Consider the following 16,643-nt stretch of genomic DNA (forward strand, 5'->3'; position numbering starts at 1 on the left):
GACGTTTCTGATGGTATTGTACCCAAACATGAAGCAGGCCTGGTGTTTGTTCCTCTTTCCTTCCAAGCAGGAAGTCAATAGGAAGCTGGGGTTCTTGGCCAAACATCAGAAAATAGGGTGACTCACCTGTGGTCTGATGGCTTGCGGTGTTATAAGCAAAGGTGAGTTGGTGGCAAGGTCCTATTGAAACTCTCAAACCGTCCATTACCTTGTGGGTGGTACGGAGTGGTGTGAGTTTTTTCCACTCCATATAACTGACACAGTTGTTGGATCACGGCACCTTTAGAACTCCTTCCCTGATCTGAGTGAATCCAAGCAGGGACCCCAAAACAGAAGAACCACTCACGAACCAAGACACAGGCCACCGTAGTTGCTTTTTGGTTCTTGGTTGCAATACATCAGTAAGAATCAGCCCATTTTCAGAACCATCCACAGAGGGTTCAAGACAGCAGAAATCAATGGCAAGGATCTGATTAGGCGTGGCAGCTAGGACGTCACCCGTGATTGTTTTAGGTTTAGGATAAACCTCCTTAGCTTGAGCACAACGTTCACAAAATCCACTTTTTTAGCCCTTAAATAAATTCTGTTGTGTACTTTCAGTGTGTAGCAGTGCAGGAAATTTAAATGTATTCTGTTCTGGTGCTGCGTAGATATCTTTATATTCTGTTTGGGTCATATTTTTCAGGCTGTTCAGTTTTCTCTAGTCCCTGTGACGATTTCTGTCCTGTGACGTCACAGTATTTGCCGTGGAACTGCTAAACAAGGGCATGGACATCCAGCCATTTTCTTTTTCTTTGTAGTCCAAGTTCAGTCATGCCAAAGTTGAAAGTAGACAAGTCAAAATGTTTGGTTGTTGGGTGTATTAACCCACATGATTCCTGACATGCCCCCCCACCCCATTCCCGGCATCAGAGCCTGCTTGACGTGCTTGTTTTTCTGCCGGTAAATAATCGTATCGCTGCTATCAAACTACAAAAATGGCCGAACAGGGTGGAGTGGAACGCTCTGCGACCTGGAGGGGGCGGGGCGTGAAATGTCTTATTCACATTTAAAGAGACCACACCAAAACGAGCTGCTCAAAGACAGGAACAGGTGTAAAAGAGGGGTCTGTGGAGCAATGATAATGAGAAATTCATACCGAAGCATTGCAGTGCTACATAATATAGACACGAAGTGAATGATTCACATATAAAAAAGAAAGGTTTTTAAAGCATGATACGTGTGCTTTAAGGTATTCCACTCAGTGGGCTTTAGACCTCTGCTGGCACAGGCTATGGGACGCATTTGACCATCTGCCCATTTCTGTGAAAGCACAGCCCCCAAACCCCAATGACTGGCATCAACCTCCAAAATAGAGGAGTATCCACTAATTTAGCCTTCAAGTCTTGGAAACGTGTCACACTGTTCTGTCCAGGCTTCTGCGAAGGTTGTTTAGAGGGCTGCTTGTGCTTTAGTACCAGCCAGCTCAGCCACCAACTGATGAAGGGGGGCACCTAAGGACACAAAGCCTGGGACAAAATGGCAGTAATAGCTAGCAAACCCCAAGAATGACCTTAACTCAGCAGTTGACTTAAGCACCTGCCAAGTAGATACTGCAGAGATCTTATCGGGATCAGTTGCAACAGTTGAATACTGATTTCTCCAGTTCCACTAAATAAAAGGCACAACCTCTCCCTAGGAATATAAACCAACTTCTCTTGTGGAGGGGCCTCAGCACGAGTGCCAGAGGGACCTAGCTGGGGTTGAGACACCTCTTGGGGCTCCATTATCTACTATTTAAAAACTCAAATGTTCTGAATGCACATCTAAGGGCTTATCTTGCCGACAACATCAGATTGTGGCCCACGGCATGAGGAGGGCACCGAGTCAGCGGAGTAGGTGCTCACAAATGTCCACCAATGTGGGGATTTGTCTGTTTGATGTGACTGTTGTTAACTTCTGTTATATAAATGAAACTGAATTGAATTGACCTGAATAGGACCACAGGACTGAACAGACAATCACTCTCTCACAGCCACACCTACAACTACTTTATCACCAGTTTAACTAACAATGACGTCACTGGACTGAGGGAGAGTCTGAGTACCCAGAGGAAACAGCCCATGACAGAGCAAACAAGCAGCACCAAATAATGACCTCCCTGTCTGTGCGTGCTCTCGTTCAAAATAACCACCGAGATCTCAAATGTTGATCTGTTTCAAACAAAAGAATAAAGCAGCAATCCTCCACTCAGATGAAGATAACACAGTAATGTACGGCACGCTCTGCAAGAAATGAGGAAACGTGTGAAATGTGTTTCCTCATTCCTTGACTGTACGAGTATCAGATAACATGCTTCATAATTCAGAGTTTGACTCGATTTCTGGACAGTTTGTTCGAGACTCAGAACCAGAGTAGATGCAGGATTTACAGCTCCATCAGAAAGAATCCTGGAGACACTGGAGTGCTGGTAAACCTGCTGCTAGTTCCCTGTCATGGATGGAAATTAAAGAAGACAAGGCTCTGAAGCACATTTTAGTTTTAATCAGCTGACTTTTCCAGAACCAAATGTCTTCTCAAACTGAACAGGAGCTCTGCTGTTCCGTCTGCCATGACATCTTCAGAGACCCTGTCATCCTGTCGTGCTGCCACAGCTTCTGCAAAGACTGTCTGCAGATGTGGTGGAAGGAGAAGACGACACACACCTGCCCGCTCTGCATGAAGATACCCTCGTCAAGCAATCCACCTGTTAGTTTAGTACTAAAGAACCTGTGTGAGGCTATGTTAGAGGAGAAAGCTGCGAGAGGAGGGGCACCAGAGACAGCAGCTGCTGCAGAGGCACCAGAGACAGCAGCTGCTGCAGCATGTGAGGCTCTCTGCAGTCTGCACTCCGAGAAACTCAAACTCTTCTGTCTGAATCACGAGGAGCCGGCGTGTCTCGTCTGTCGAGATTCAAAAGCACACAACAACCACAGATTCAGACCCATCGAAGAAGCTGCACAGGATCTAAAAGAGAAGCTCCAGATATCACTTCAGTGCTTACAAGAGAAACTGAAGCTCTTTGAATCCATGAAAGCAAACAGTGAACTAACAGTAGAACACAACAGGATGCAGGTCCAGTATACAGAGAACCAGATTACGGAGCAGTTTAAGAAGCTTCACCACTTTCTGTTTGAGGAAGAGGAGGCGAGAATCACTGCTCTGAAGACAGAAGAGGAGCAGAAGACTCAGATGATGAAGAAGAAGATTGAGGCTTTGAGCAGAAAGATAGCAGCTCTTTCTCAAACAATCAGGGCCACACAGGAGGAGCTGAGAGCTGAAGACTCCTTGTTTCTCCATAACTACAAGGCTGCAGCAGAAAGAACCCGACAGCAACCCCTGCTGGAGGATCCTGAAGTGGTCTCAGGAGCTCTGATTGATGTGGCCAAACATCTGGGAAACCTGGCCTACAACATCTGGAACAAAATGAAGGAGATGGTCTCCTACTCTCCTGTGATTCTGGATCCAAACACTGCTGAAGCTCACCTCTTCATCTCTGAAGATCTGACCAGTGTGAGGCAAGGAAGCAAGCAGAAGCTTCCTGAAAACCCAGAAAGGTTTGACAGCTATTCAGTGGTCCTGGGCTCTGAGGGCTTCGACTCAGGGATTCACAGCTGGGATGTTGAGGTTAGCAGTGATGGAGTTTGGAGTCTCGGTGTGCTGCAGGAGTCCCTTAAGAGAAAGGGACAATCAGAGACTGGATTCTGGGAAATATGTCTCCAGGATGGGACATACACAGCAGCCTCTCCACCACTTCCAAGCAAAGTCCTCCAAGTACAGACACTCCAGAAGGTCCAGGTTCTCCTGCACTGCAAGAAAGGGAAGATCTCTTTCTTTGATCTTGATACCAACACACTCATACACACCTTTAAATTCAGTGTCACAGAGAAGCTGTTTCCTTACTTTGAGACCAAGACTAAACCACTGATGATACTACCATCAACCATCTCTGTAAATGCAGACAGGCAGCTGCTCCGCTCCAAAAAGTTTGCTCCCAGTTTCAGCCTACATAAGCATGTTTAGATGATCTTATTATTATGTGTAAGTATGGCTGCTCAGAAAGAACCTGGGAGTGGAGTCCAAAGAGTTGATGCTGTAGTTTATTGCATAAATGTCTTCAGGCTTTTCTATCCCATGAAAGAAGTGTGAGTGTCAGAGATGTAAGAAGTGTGTTGTTGGGACTTCCCATCAGCCTGTTTCTGGTCACTGATAATCACAATGCAGCTAAATGGACTTTCAGGCCTGTTTCAGGTGAAGATCTGCATGTAAAATCTCAAATGGCATCTTCATCCTGTAGAAAACTGTATGAGGGCTGTAAGAAGCATGCTGCTCCACCTGCTTTGACTGTGATCATGTGATAACCTGTAATCATGTCCACAGACAGCAAATACCAGGAAGGCCACTGTGTGTTACTGGTCCCAGTACCCATCACAGATGAACCTTGGGCTGCAATATTAAATTCATGTGACTCATCACCTTTAGATACTCATGCTTGAAATAAGCTGGTGTAACTTAATTTTATTGCGTTGATGTTTGCATCATCACAACACCAACTCCTCCTTCTTCTGCACTTTTCTTGCACATCTGTGGGAATCATAATAACTGATATTATTATTGATTTACTGGGTTAATAACATCACAGACAGGTGCACATTCAGAGCTCCTGCTCTGGTATGATGAAGATGATGAAGAAGAACATGATGATGATGATCGAATAGAAGAGAATACCTTTATTTGTCATTATACAGAATATACAGTGAGATTGGAGGGACACTCCTGTTCATGCAGTAGAAAGTCACTTTCTAAAAATATAAAATAAAACTTCCAAGAATGTACAGAAAATATACAGAATGTATAGAAAAAATATACATTATAAAAATGTAAAATAAATAGATGTGCATATAATAATGAAGGTGGTGATTTTTGCACTTGGTGAATGAATAAGACTTATGATGATGATGATGACGTGATGTGATGGTGGTGATGATGATGATGATAATGAAGGTTATGATAACTATGATATGATGATGATGAAGCTGATGATGATGAAGAACATGATGATTATGATGATGTGTTTTGTTCGTGGAATTTGTTTGTTTTGTGAATCCAATAACACTTTATTGATCAGTGTAAACTTTTATTGTGTAAACACTCGCTGTAATTTATTTCTCTTAAATATGCTCTTTAAAAACTGTGATCAAGCTACACTGTCTGCAACAACAAAACTCCAGTGACAAAATGCTCTCAGAGACACATAAATTAACAACAGGCAGCATAAACAGACTCACTTCAGTGGGTTCACCTTTCGAGGACCCCTGCTGGAGGTTTCTTCCTGTTAAAGGGAGTTTTTCCTTCCTACTGTCACCAAGTGCTGCTCATAGGGGGTCATTTTGACTGTTGGGTTTTCTCTGTATTATTGTAGGGTCTTTATCTTATAATAGAAAGCATCTTGTGGCGACTGTTGTGATTTGGTGCTGTAAAACTGAATTGAATATGTCATGGTCCGGGGTCCTTTGGACCCTGTGTGTTTTGTTTTGTCTTGTCTGATCTGTTCTGGGTTTCTTTTGGTTGTGGGGTTTATTTAGTTATTTCTACAGGGGTTGGACAATGAAACTGAAACACCTGGTTTTATTTATTTATTTTTTTCCATTTTTGGCCACAGCAGCCTTTTCTGACAGTAGAGAGAGACAGGAAATGGGGGAAAGATACAGGGGAAGACACGCGGGCAAATCGGCGCCAGGCCGGGATGCGAACCCGGGCCGCCCGCACCGCAACGAGGCATGTGTATGTGGTCGCCGGCTTCACCGCTAAGCCACCCAGGCGCCGAAACACCTGGTTTTAGACAACAATAATTTATTAGTATGGTGTAGGGCCTCCTTTTGCGGTCAATACAGCGTCAATTCATCTTGGGAATGACATATACAAGTCCTGCACAGTGGTCAGAGGGATTTTAAGCCATTCTTCTTGCAGGATAGTGGCCAGGTCACGACGTGATGCTGGTGGAGGAAAACGTTTCCTGACTCGCTCCTCCAAAACACCCCAAAGTGGCTCAATAATATTTAGATCTGGTGACTGTGCAGGCTATGGGAGATGTTCAACTTCACTTTCATGTTCATCAAACCAATCTTTCACCAGTCTTGCTGTGTGTATTGGTGCATTGTCATCCTGATACACGGCACCGCCTTCAGGATACAATGTTTGAACCACTGGATGCACATGGTCCTCCAGAATGGTTCGGTAGTCCTTGGCAGTGACGTGCCCATCTAGCACAAGTATTGGGCCAAGGGAATGCCATGATATGGCAGCCCAACCCATCACTGATCCACCCCCATGCTTCACTCTGGGCCTGCAACAGTCTGGGTGGTACGCTTCTTTGGGGCTTCTCCACACCGTAACTCTCCTGGATGTGGGGAAAACAGTAAAGGTGGACTCATCAGAGAACAATACATGTTTCACATTGTCCACAGCCCAAGATTTGCGCTCCTTGCACCATTGAAACCGACGTTTGGCATTGGCACGAGTGACCAAAGGTTTGGCTATAGCAGCCCGGCCAAATAGAATTTAAAATTCTTCTCCTCACATACAAGGTCTTGAATAATCAGGCACCATCTTATCTCAAAGACCTCATAGTACCATATCACCCCAACAGAGCACTTCGCTCTCAGACTGCTGGCTTACTTGTGGTTCCTAGGATACTTAAGAGTAGAATGGGAGGCAGAGCCTTCAGCTTTCAGGCGCCTCTTCTGTGGAACCAGCTTCCAGCTTGGATTCGGGAGACAGACACCCTCTCTATTTTTAAGATTAGGCTTAAAACTTTCCTTTATGATAAAGCTTATAGTTAGGGCTGGTTCAGGTGACCCTGAACCATCCCTTAGTTATGCTGCTATAGGCCTAGTCTGCTGGGGGGTTCACATAATGCACTGTTTCTCGTTCACCTTATTTACTTTGTTTATACTCCACTCTGCATTTAATCATTAATTGATATTAATCTCTGGCTCTCTTCCACAGCATGTCTTTCTCTCCCCTCAGCCCAACCGGTCGCGGCAGATGACTGCCCCTCCCTGAGCCTGGTTCTGCTGGAGGTTTCTTCCTGTTAAAAGGGAGTTTTTCCTTTCCACTGTCGCCAAGTGCTTGCTCATAGGGGGTCGTTTTGACTGTTGGGTTTTCTCTGTATTATTGTAGGGTCTTTACCCACAATACAAAGCGCCTTGAGGCGACAGTTTGTTGTGATTTGGCGCTATATAAATAAAATTGAATTGAATTGAATTGAATTGAATTGAATGTATATTGACCCTGTGGAGCTCCCGACAATCCGGGTTAGCACCCGAACATCCCTTTCAGACAGCTTCCTCTTGCGTCCACAGTTAATCCTGTTGGATGTGGTTCGTCCTTCTTGGTGGTATGCTGACATTACCCTGGATACCGTGGCTCTTGATACATCACAAAGACTTGCTGTCTTGGTCACAGATGCGCCAGCAAGACGTGCACCAACATTATGGTATGTCACCCATAATGTTGTGTGCATTGCAATATTTTGAGCAAAACTGTGCTCTTACCCTGCTAATTGGACCTTCACACTCTGCTCTTACTGGTGCAACGTGCAATTAATGAAGATTGGCCACCAGGCTGGTCCAATTTAGCCATGAAACCTCCCACACTAAAATGACAGGTGTTTCAGTTTCATTGTCCAACCCCTGTAGTTCCTTGTGTTCTCCCAGTATTCTGTGTCAAGTCTGCATCTTGGTTCCCCCGTCTGTCTTCCTGTTTTATTTTGATAGTTGTCTGGTCTCTGTCTGTGTTCAGTTTTGTTTCCCCTGGTGTAACTGTCACATTTCTATTTCTACATTTGTGTATTTCTATGTTAACTTGGTGTAGCGCCACTAGGGGGTGCTGTGATGTTAGAAGTATAGATAAGTAGAAGAAGAGATCCCGGAAGGGAAACAAGGAAAGGCGATTTCAGAAAGCAGAAAGAAAGGCTATAGACGCAGAAGTTTAAGGAAAGAAGAAGCAAACCAAGAAGAAAGCTTAATTCCTCATGTGGTACTCAGCCAACGAGGTATTTTGTTCGTTTTATGTTTTGGAAGTAGTTTATTCGCCAATTGTCTTTATTTTAACCAAGCTAATCATTGTCTTGTCTGTGTTTTTAGTTTTCACGGTGTGTTTATGAATCCTGATCAAACTGATTCAATAAACTGCATCAGTAGAGAGAGCCACTTGTGTCTGTCGTTACCTGGAGGAATTAAAGTGAAAACTCATTGATCTGCGCGGGTGGAGAGCACGTGCGGAGCAACTTGAGCCAAGAAGCAGCAGCCTCATCAGAGCGTGATCAGCGCGTGCACAGTGTGGATCAGTGAAGGAGCACTGGAGCCAGGAGCACATGGGACCAAAAGCATGCAGTTTGAGAAGCAACATTTAAGATAAGACCACAAGTAGCTTGGACACTTAAAGGTTAAGAGTTGGTCTAAGCAAAAGGTACAAGTTTAAAGGTTGACTAGTTAAACTGTGAAAAGAAGGCCCCTGGTTGTCTGTTTTCAAGCTGATCCCAAGTTTTAAGTTTATTGGTACATACTGTAAGTTTAAGCAGTAATATCTTAGTTCATATTTAGAATGTGGTAACAGTTAAATTATTGCTGTATACTGTTTGAACAGGTTGAAATGTTATTAAGTAACGTTTGGAAATTATTTTGGGAACAGTTAAGTTGATATAACTCTTTAAGTTACATTTCTTCTTCATTAAGCTAAGATATATTACAGTTTATACACTACCCCTTATTACAGCGTTTATAAGACACGTATATTTCAAGTATCATTTTCAGTTGGAGATAATTCTCAGTTACACTAGATGTAATTCACTCTAGTGACAGTTATTACAAGCCACTACTATGACTGAGCCAGGTGACTTCTCAGTTGACCTTGAAGTTAGCGCAGAGCCTCAGTTGCAGTCTGAGGAAGGACAAGTTACTGTTCCTAATGAACAGCAAGAGCAAATACAACTAAGAAGAAGTCAGCGAGTGAAAACACTCAGAGAAAAGGGAAAAGAAATGCAAGAGAAGACGATTCAAGGACTCCAGCAAAGATTTAACTATAATTTTGAAAAGTGGAGAACACATGCCAAGTCATCCAAGCAACCCCTCTCTCAATCAGACGCATTAAGTGAAGACTTACTTAAAGATATCATTGGTGATGTCACAGGTCTTCGTGCAGATGTCACAAAGGTGTATGAAGAGCTGCGTAAGCTTACCCCTCCGGATCAAGCGACACGTCGCAGAGTAGATCTATGTGTGGAGATCTCGAATTACATCGTCAAGAAAGCAACCGCTCGATTGGAGGGGGAAGAAGATGAGGAACAAGATTGGCCAGAGGCAGGCTCCCTCTTCCAGACAACAAAAAGTAAGTTGAGCTTCGTTAATACAAGCAGGAAAACATCTGAGCATTCAACCAGATCCTCTGGTAAACATCAGGAAGCAGCAGCAGAAGCAGCTGCAAGTCAAGCTGTTCTCATAGTGTTACAAGAACAAGAAAAGGAGCAGCAAGAAATTGCTATACTTGAAGCCGAAGTTAGAAAAAAGGTCTTAGAAAGAGAAGCATTGGTCAAACAAATGTGCTTAGAGAGGGAAGCAGAAGAAATAAAGCTGAGGATGCAACGAGAAGCAGATGAAGTTAAGTTAAAGGCTCAGCAAGAGGAAGAGTATGCAGAGCTGCAGAGAATTCTAGAACAAAAGAAAAGAAAGATTCAGCACCTGGAAAGGATTAAAGATCTTAAAGCAGCACAAGCAAAAATGCAGGTGTATGACCAGACAAGCCTTAAGGAGGAGGACAAGGTAGATGTAACAAAGATCAACACAGAAGTTAAAGGAAATACACATGTAAGTTCCCCATCTCTGCTTGAACAGGTAGCGCCACAAGTTATTGCCACACTTCCAAGTGATGGTACAGCAGATCTGGTTAAAGTGCTAGCAAGTGCACTGAGCACAAGTCGCATTCCTGTTGCTGAACCTGCAGTGTTTAATGGCGACCCAATAAGATACAGTGACTGGAAGCATTCATTTGAAATGCTTATTGATCAAAAAAACATCCCAGATAAGGAGAAAATATTCTACCTTAGGAGATATGTGAGTGGACAAGTTAGGAGTGCGCTAGAAGGATACTTCCTGCTCGGAACGGAATCTGCATACGTGGCTGCCCGGAAGATTTTAGACGAAAGATACGGAAACCCATTCACAATTGCAAAAGCTTACAGAGATAAGTTACAAGCATGGCCAAAGTTGACCTCAAGGGACAGTTTTGAGCTTCGAGACTTTGCAGACTTTTTACGCAGTTGTGAAGCAGCAATGTTACATCTCAAGTCCTTAGAGATTCTTAACGACTGCAACGAGAACAGAAAGATTCTTTCCAAACTCCCAGATTGGCTCACAGCCAGCTGGAATCGCAAGGTTATGGAAATAGAAGGACAAACAAGTCAGTTTCCCACTTTTAGCCAGTTTGTTGCATTTCTAACAAGAGAAGCTAAGATCGCGTGTAATCCAGTTACATCACTGCAGTCACTGAAGCAAGGTGAGTCTGACAAAGTAGAAAAGCTCAAGACCACAAAACAGAGACAAATTGGAGCTAAAACACTGATAACAACTTCCCAAGAAAACCCACAGCTAACATGTATATTCTGTAAAAAACCCAAGCATAGTCTACACCAATGCAGAAGCTTTCTGGAGAAAGCTGTGACAGACAGAGTCAAGTTTATTCAGTCAGCAAGGTTGTGTTTTGGTTGTCTTAAATCAGGTCACTATTCAAAGAACTGTATCGACCGCAACATTTGTGAGATGTGCAGCAAAGGACATCCTACTTGTCTTCATGAAGATAGAGTCAAAATAAAAGAAGGAAATAAACATCAAGATAAGTCAAACACAAATACTGAACCAAGTCAGAAAATTGAAGCTCAAGAACAAGTTACAACAAACAGAGTTGTAAACAAGGAGAACAATACACAAACAGCTGCGATCATTCCTGTGTGGCTGTCATGTTCAGCCAACCCCAAGGAAGTCCTTGTATATGCCTTACTGGACTCACAAAGTGACACTACCTTTGTACTCAGTGAAGTTGCTGACTCACTTGAAACAACCCAAGAACCTGTCAGACTAGAGCTGTCTACTATGTCTTCTCAGACCACAGTTGTTCAGTCTTGCAGACTTCGAAATCTCCAAGTTCGTGGCTTCAACCTAAGGAAGAAGATAACTCTGCCTCCAACTTATACAAGAGAGTTTATTCCAGCCAACAAGGCTCACATTCCAACTAATGAAACAGCTAAAGCTTGGTCACATTTACAACACATACAATCGGAAATCGCACCTTTGCAAGATTGCGAAGTAGGACTGTTGATTGGATACAACTGCTCTCAAGCTCTACTTCCAAGAGAGATTGTCTCAGGCAGAGAAGACGAACCATACATTCAGCGCACAGATCTTGGTTGGAGCATCGTCGGGCAACATAATCCCTGTTTGGACTATGGAGATGCAATTGGAATCAGTCATCGCATCATTGTCAAGAATGTCATTCCAGAACTCAAGCCTTCTGTAATGCTTCAGAAACGTGTTCATTATGTAAACAGAACAAAGGTGAGAGATGTTACTCATTCAGATATTGTCAAGGCACTCGAAGCAGACTTCTCTGAAAGGGCCGCAGATGACAATCCTGTTTCACAAGAAGACTTGAAGTTTCTCACCAAACTTAAAGAGAACATCAAGAAAAATGAGAGGGGTCACTATGAGATGCCATTACCATTTCGAGATGGTAGACCAAGGTTACCGAACAACAAAATACGTGCAATACATCGTCTGAAGTGTTTGGAAAGGAGGCTTAAGAAGGATAAAACATACCACAGTGACTACACAAACTTTATGAATGATATAATCGCAAGAGGGGACGCAACTAAGGTCCCTGACGAAGAAATAGAATCAGAATCAGAATCAGAATCAGAATCAGAAGGTTTTTATTGCCATATGGGTGAACAGGTTCACAGCATTAGGAAATTGCTGCGGTACTTCGTGCTTACAGAAAAAAACAAATAAGTATAAAAACTATAAGACAATATACAAGTATACAATTGCAAATATACACAGATATTAGAGCTATAACTATAGCACAATATTACAAAATTACAAAATATACAGTACAGAGACTAATTAAAATATAAAAGAATGTAGACTATATTCCACTAATATGTACATCAGTGCAATCAGACAGGTGCATAGACATAGGGTCATCAGCGTTTGTGGAGGGTGGTGGTAACAGTCTTAGGGTAATTGTTCATGAGTCCAACAGCAGAGGGGAAGAAACTGTTCTTATGGCGGGAGGTTCTGGTCCGTATGGACCGTAGCCTCCTGCCTGAGGGGAGAGGGTCAAAAAGTCTGTGCCCAGGGTGAGAGTGGTCGGCTGTGATCCGACCTGCACGCCCCAGTGTCCTGGAGGTGTACAGGTCCTGGAGAGATGGGAGGTTACAGCCAATCACCTTCTCAGCAGAGTGCACAACGCGCTGTAGTCTCTGTTTGTCCCTAGTGGTGGCTCCAGCGTACCACACAGTGATGGAGGAGGTGAGGATGGACTCAATGATGGCAGTATAGAACTGCACCATGGTCCTTGCTGGCAAGTTGAATTTCTTCAACTGCCGCAGGAAGTACATCCTCTGCTGGGCCTTTTTGACAACAGAGGTGATGGTGGGCTCCCACTTGAGGTCCTGGGTGATGGTAGTTCCCAGGAAGCGAAAAGAGTCCACTGTGGTGATGGGGGTGTCAGTCAGGATGATGGAGGGTAGAGGGGCTGTGTGCTTCCTAAAGTCCACTATAATCTCCACTGTCTTCTGGGCGTTCAGTACCAGGTTATTGTGGCTGCACCAGGACGCCAGACGTTTGACCTCCATCCTGTAGGCCGACTCGTCCCCGTCTGAGATGAGTCCGATGAGAGTCATGTCGTCTGCAAACTTAATAAGCTTGACAGACTGGTGGTCAGAGGTGCAGCAGTTGGTATACAGGGAGAAGAGCAGAGGAGAGAGGACACAGCCCTGAGGAGTGCCAGTGCTGATGGTCCGGGAGTCCGAGACATTCTTCCCCAGCCTCACGTGCTGCTTCCTGTTCATCAGGAAGTCAATGATCCACCTGCAGATGGGATCTGGCACGTTCATCTGGGACAGCTTGTCTTGGAGGAGATCAGGGATGATGGTGTTGAAGGCAGAGCTGAAGTCCACAAACAGGATCCTGGCGTAGGTTCCCTGGGAGTCCAGATGCTGTAGGATGAAGTGCAGAGTCAGGTTGATGGCGTCGTCCACAGACCTGTTGGCTCTGTAGGCAAACTGCAGGGGGTCCAGAAGGGGGGCTGTGAGGGACTTGAGGTGGGACAGCACCAGACGCTCAAATGACTTCATGACCACAGAAGTCAGTGCCACAGGTCTGTAGTCATTTAGTCCAGTGATCCTTGGCTTCTTGGGGACAGGAACAATGGTAGCGGTTTTAAAGCAGACAGGCACGTGGCAAGCCTCCAGTGAGGAGTTGAAGATGTTCGTGAACAATGGGGCAAGCTCGTTAGCACAGTGTGGCAGGTGTGGCAGGTGAGACACCATCTGGACCTGGAGCTTTGCGAGCTTTGACACTCCTGAACTGCTTTAGCACCTGGTCCTCCTGAATACAAAAGACTGTGGGGGTGGGGGAGGAGGGGGACTCTGGGGTGGGAGTCTTTGATGATGTGGGCTTCTCTGAGGTGTGGGGAGTGGGGGAGGTTGGGGGGTGAATATTTGTGTTGGCTGTATTGTAGTTGGGACTGGTGGAGGTGTGAAGGCTGCTGAACTGACCATCAAAACGACAATAGAACTCGTTCAGTCTATTTGCAGTTTGTAGGTCGTCTGTGGAGTGGGGGGTTTAGGCTTGTAGTTGGTAATCTGCCTAAAACTTTTCCATACAGAGGCCGCGTCGTTCTCTGAGATCTGCTGCTGTATATTCTCAGAGTGATGTGATCTAGCAGTGGCCACTTCCTTGCTAAACCTGTACTTGGCCTCTTTGTAGCAGTCTTTGTCCCCACTTTTAAAAGCCTCCCTCTTCTCTATCCACAGCTGCTTCAGTTTGGGAGTAAACCAGGGTTTGTCACTGTTATAACTCACCCTGGTGCGTGATGGCACAATGCTGTCCTCGCAGAAGTGGATATACGAGGTTACAGTGTCCGTGTAGTCATCCAGACTGTCACAGGCAGCCCTCATTGAGTCCCAGTCTGTAGTTTCGAAGCATGTGCGGATCTCCTCCACAGCCTCACGGGTCCACTGCTTTGTTGTCCTCACCACAGGTTTTGAGAGCTTCAGCCTCTGTCTGTACGCGGGGATCAGGTGGATCATGTCGTGGTCAGAGAGGCCAAGTGCAGCGCGGGGCACTGCGTGATAAGCCCCGCTTATCGTGCTGTAGCAGTGGTCTAGTGTCTTCTCCTCTCTGGTCGGACATGTGATATATTGTTTATATTTGGGAAGTTCCTGTCTCAGGCTGGCTTTATTAAAGTCCCCAAGTACGATGATAAGAGAGTCCGGGTATGTCCGCTCCATGCACAGAATCTGCTCTGTGAGCGCGCACTGGGCCTCGTGCACGTCCGCGTCCGGCGGGATGTAAACAGCAGCCAGTATGAATGAAGCGAACTCCCGCGGAGAGTAGAACGGTTTACAGTGAATGAAAAGATATTCCAGTGAGGGAGAGCAGTGCTTAGCAATCTCTGTCACATCCGTACACCAGCCACTGTTTATGTAGAAGCAGACTCCTCCACCTGTAGCCTTGCTGGAAAGCGCAGCTTGCCGGTCTGCGCGGAGGAGATGAAATCCCTCCAACTGGAGCGCGCAGTCCGGTATCTACTCACACAGCCATGACTCCGTGAAGCATAACACACAGGATATGGAAAAGTCTCTATTCATGCTCCTCATCAGTGTCAGTTCGTCCATTTTGTTCCTAAGTGAACGCACGTTGGAGAGGAAAATCCCAGGTAAGGCTGTGCGTAATCCACGTCTCCTTAGCCTCACAAGGACGCCAGCGCGCTTCCCTCTCTTTCGGCGTCTCACTTTCTGGGCCAGAGTGTGTAATAAATCCGCCGCAGATGCGACAAAAACAGGAAATAAATCCGAAGGTGTTGTGGACCTAATGTTGAAAAGCTCTTCTCTGGTGTAAGAATACCCAGAAGAGTGTCCAGACACAGAAATAACGCACAAAAACAAACAAAACAGAGCGCACCGAAGTACCAGGGCATCCATTCGCGGCGCCATCTTGGATCATAGACAACAAAAATAGACAACAATCCTGCATGGTACATCCCACACCATGGGGTCTATCATCCACATAAACCAGGAAAGATCAAAGTTGTATTTGATGCCTCTGCCAAGTACCAAGATACCTCTCTCAACGACCATCTGTTAACCGGCCCTGACCTGACGAACACATTGGTGGGTGTTCTTTGTCGTTTTCGCAAAGGTCCTATCGCATTCATGTGCGATATAGAGCGAATGTTTCACCAATTCCACATCACAAAAGCAGATCAGGATTATTTGAGGTTTCTTTGGTGGGAGAATGGAGAGTTGGAAGCAACACCAGCAGTCTATCGCATGAAAGTTCATCTTTTTGGAGCGGCATCTTCTCCAGGCTGCGCCAATTTCGGTTTGAAACACCTGGCGGCCCAAGGTGAAGATAGATTTCCAGAAAACGTGATACGCTTCATACAGAGAGACTTTTATGTCGATGATGGCTTGGCAAGTGTTTCTACTGAGAGTGAAGCCATTCAACTTATCAAAGACTAAAGAGAACTGTGCTCTACAGGGAAGTTAAGACTCCACAAGTTTGTGTCCAATAGTGAGGGTGTTATGTCCACTATTCCAATTGAAGAGCGTGCCACAGTTAAAGATCTGGATATGTCTCTTAGTTCACGCATTGAGAGCCCTTGGAGTAGAATGGTGCATCACATCAGACACTTTCAGATTCAGAGTTCAAGTCAAGTCAAACCCATTGACAAGAAGGGGAGTACTTTCCACCGTAGCCTCAGTTTACGATCCCTTTGGCTTTATTGCACCATTTGTTCTTGCGGGCAAGCAGATTCTCCAGCAAATGTGCCGGGATAAGGTAGATTGGGATCAAGAGCTTCCAGAGCACTTAAGACCCCAGTGGGAGTCCTGGATCAAAGATCTTTCCAATTTAGCTGACTTACAGATCCAAAGATGTTTCGTTCCGTGTGATTTTGGACAAGTCAAAGGCTATGAGTTACATCACTTTGCAGATGCCAGTGTCAATGGATATGGCGCATGTACTTACCTGCGAGTCATTAGCCAAACAGATCAAGTTCATTGCTGTTTGGTAATGGCCAAGTCAAGAGTCATACCTTCTACTGTCACAACTATTCCTCGACTCGAGCTCTCAGCAGCAGTTGTTGCCGTTAGGGTCAGTGATTTACTCAAAACAGAGCTTGAAATCCCAGATGTACAAGAGTTCTTTTGGACAGATTCAGCCGTTGTTCTCGGCTACATTAATAATGACTCCAGAAGATTTCAAGTGTTTGTTGCTAACCGCATCCAAAGAATCAAATCAAGCACACAACCAGAGCAATGGGCGTATATTACGTCAGAGTTC

At 45.0% G+C, this 16,643-nt stretch overlaps 1 protein-coding gene across 1 annotated transcript; it reads left to right on the forward strand.

Moving 5' to 3' along the window:
* The first annotated feature begins 2,547 nt into the window (after positions 1-2,547).
* Positions 2,548-4,041, forward strand: LOC115779997 (tripartite motif-containing protein 35-like). Its single transcript, XM_030728908.1, has one exon. It carries the CDS (start codon positions 2,548-2,550, stop codon positions 4,039-4,041), a length of 1,494 nt encoding a protein of 497 aa, XP_030584768.1.
* The last annotated feature ends 12,602 nt before the right edge of the window (positions 4,042-16,643 follow it).

This window comes from Archocentrus centrarchus, chromosome 5, assembly GCF_007364275.1.
Source record: "Archocentrus centrarchus isolate MPI-CPG fArcCen1 chromosome 5, fArcCen1, whole genome shotgun sequence".
Taxonomy (NCBI): Eukaryota; Metazoa; Chordata; class Actinopteri; order Cichliformes; family Cichlidae; genus Archocentrus; species Archocentrus centrarchus.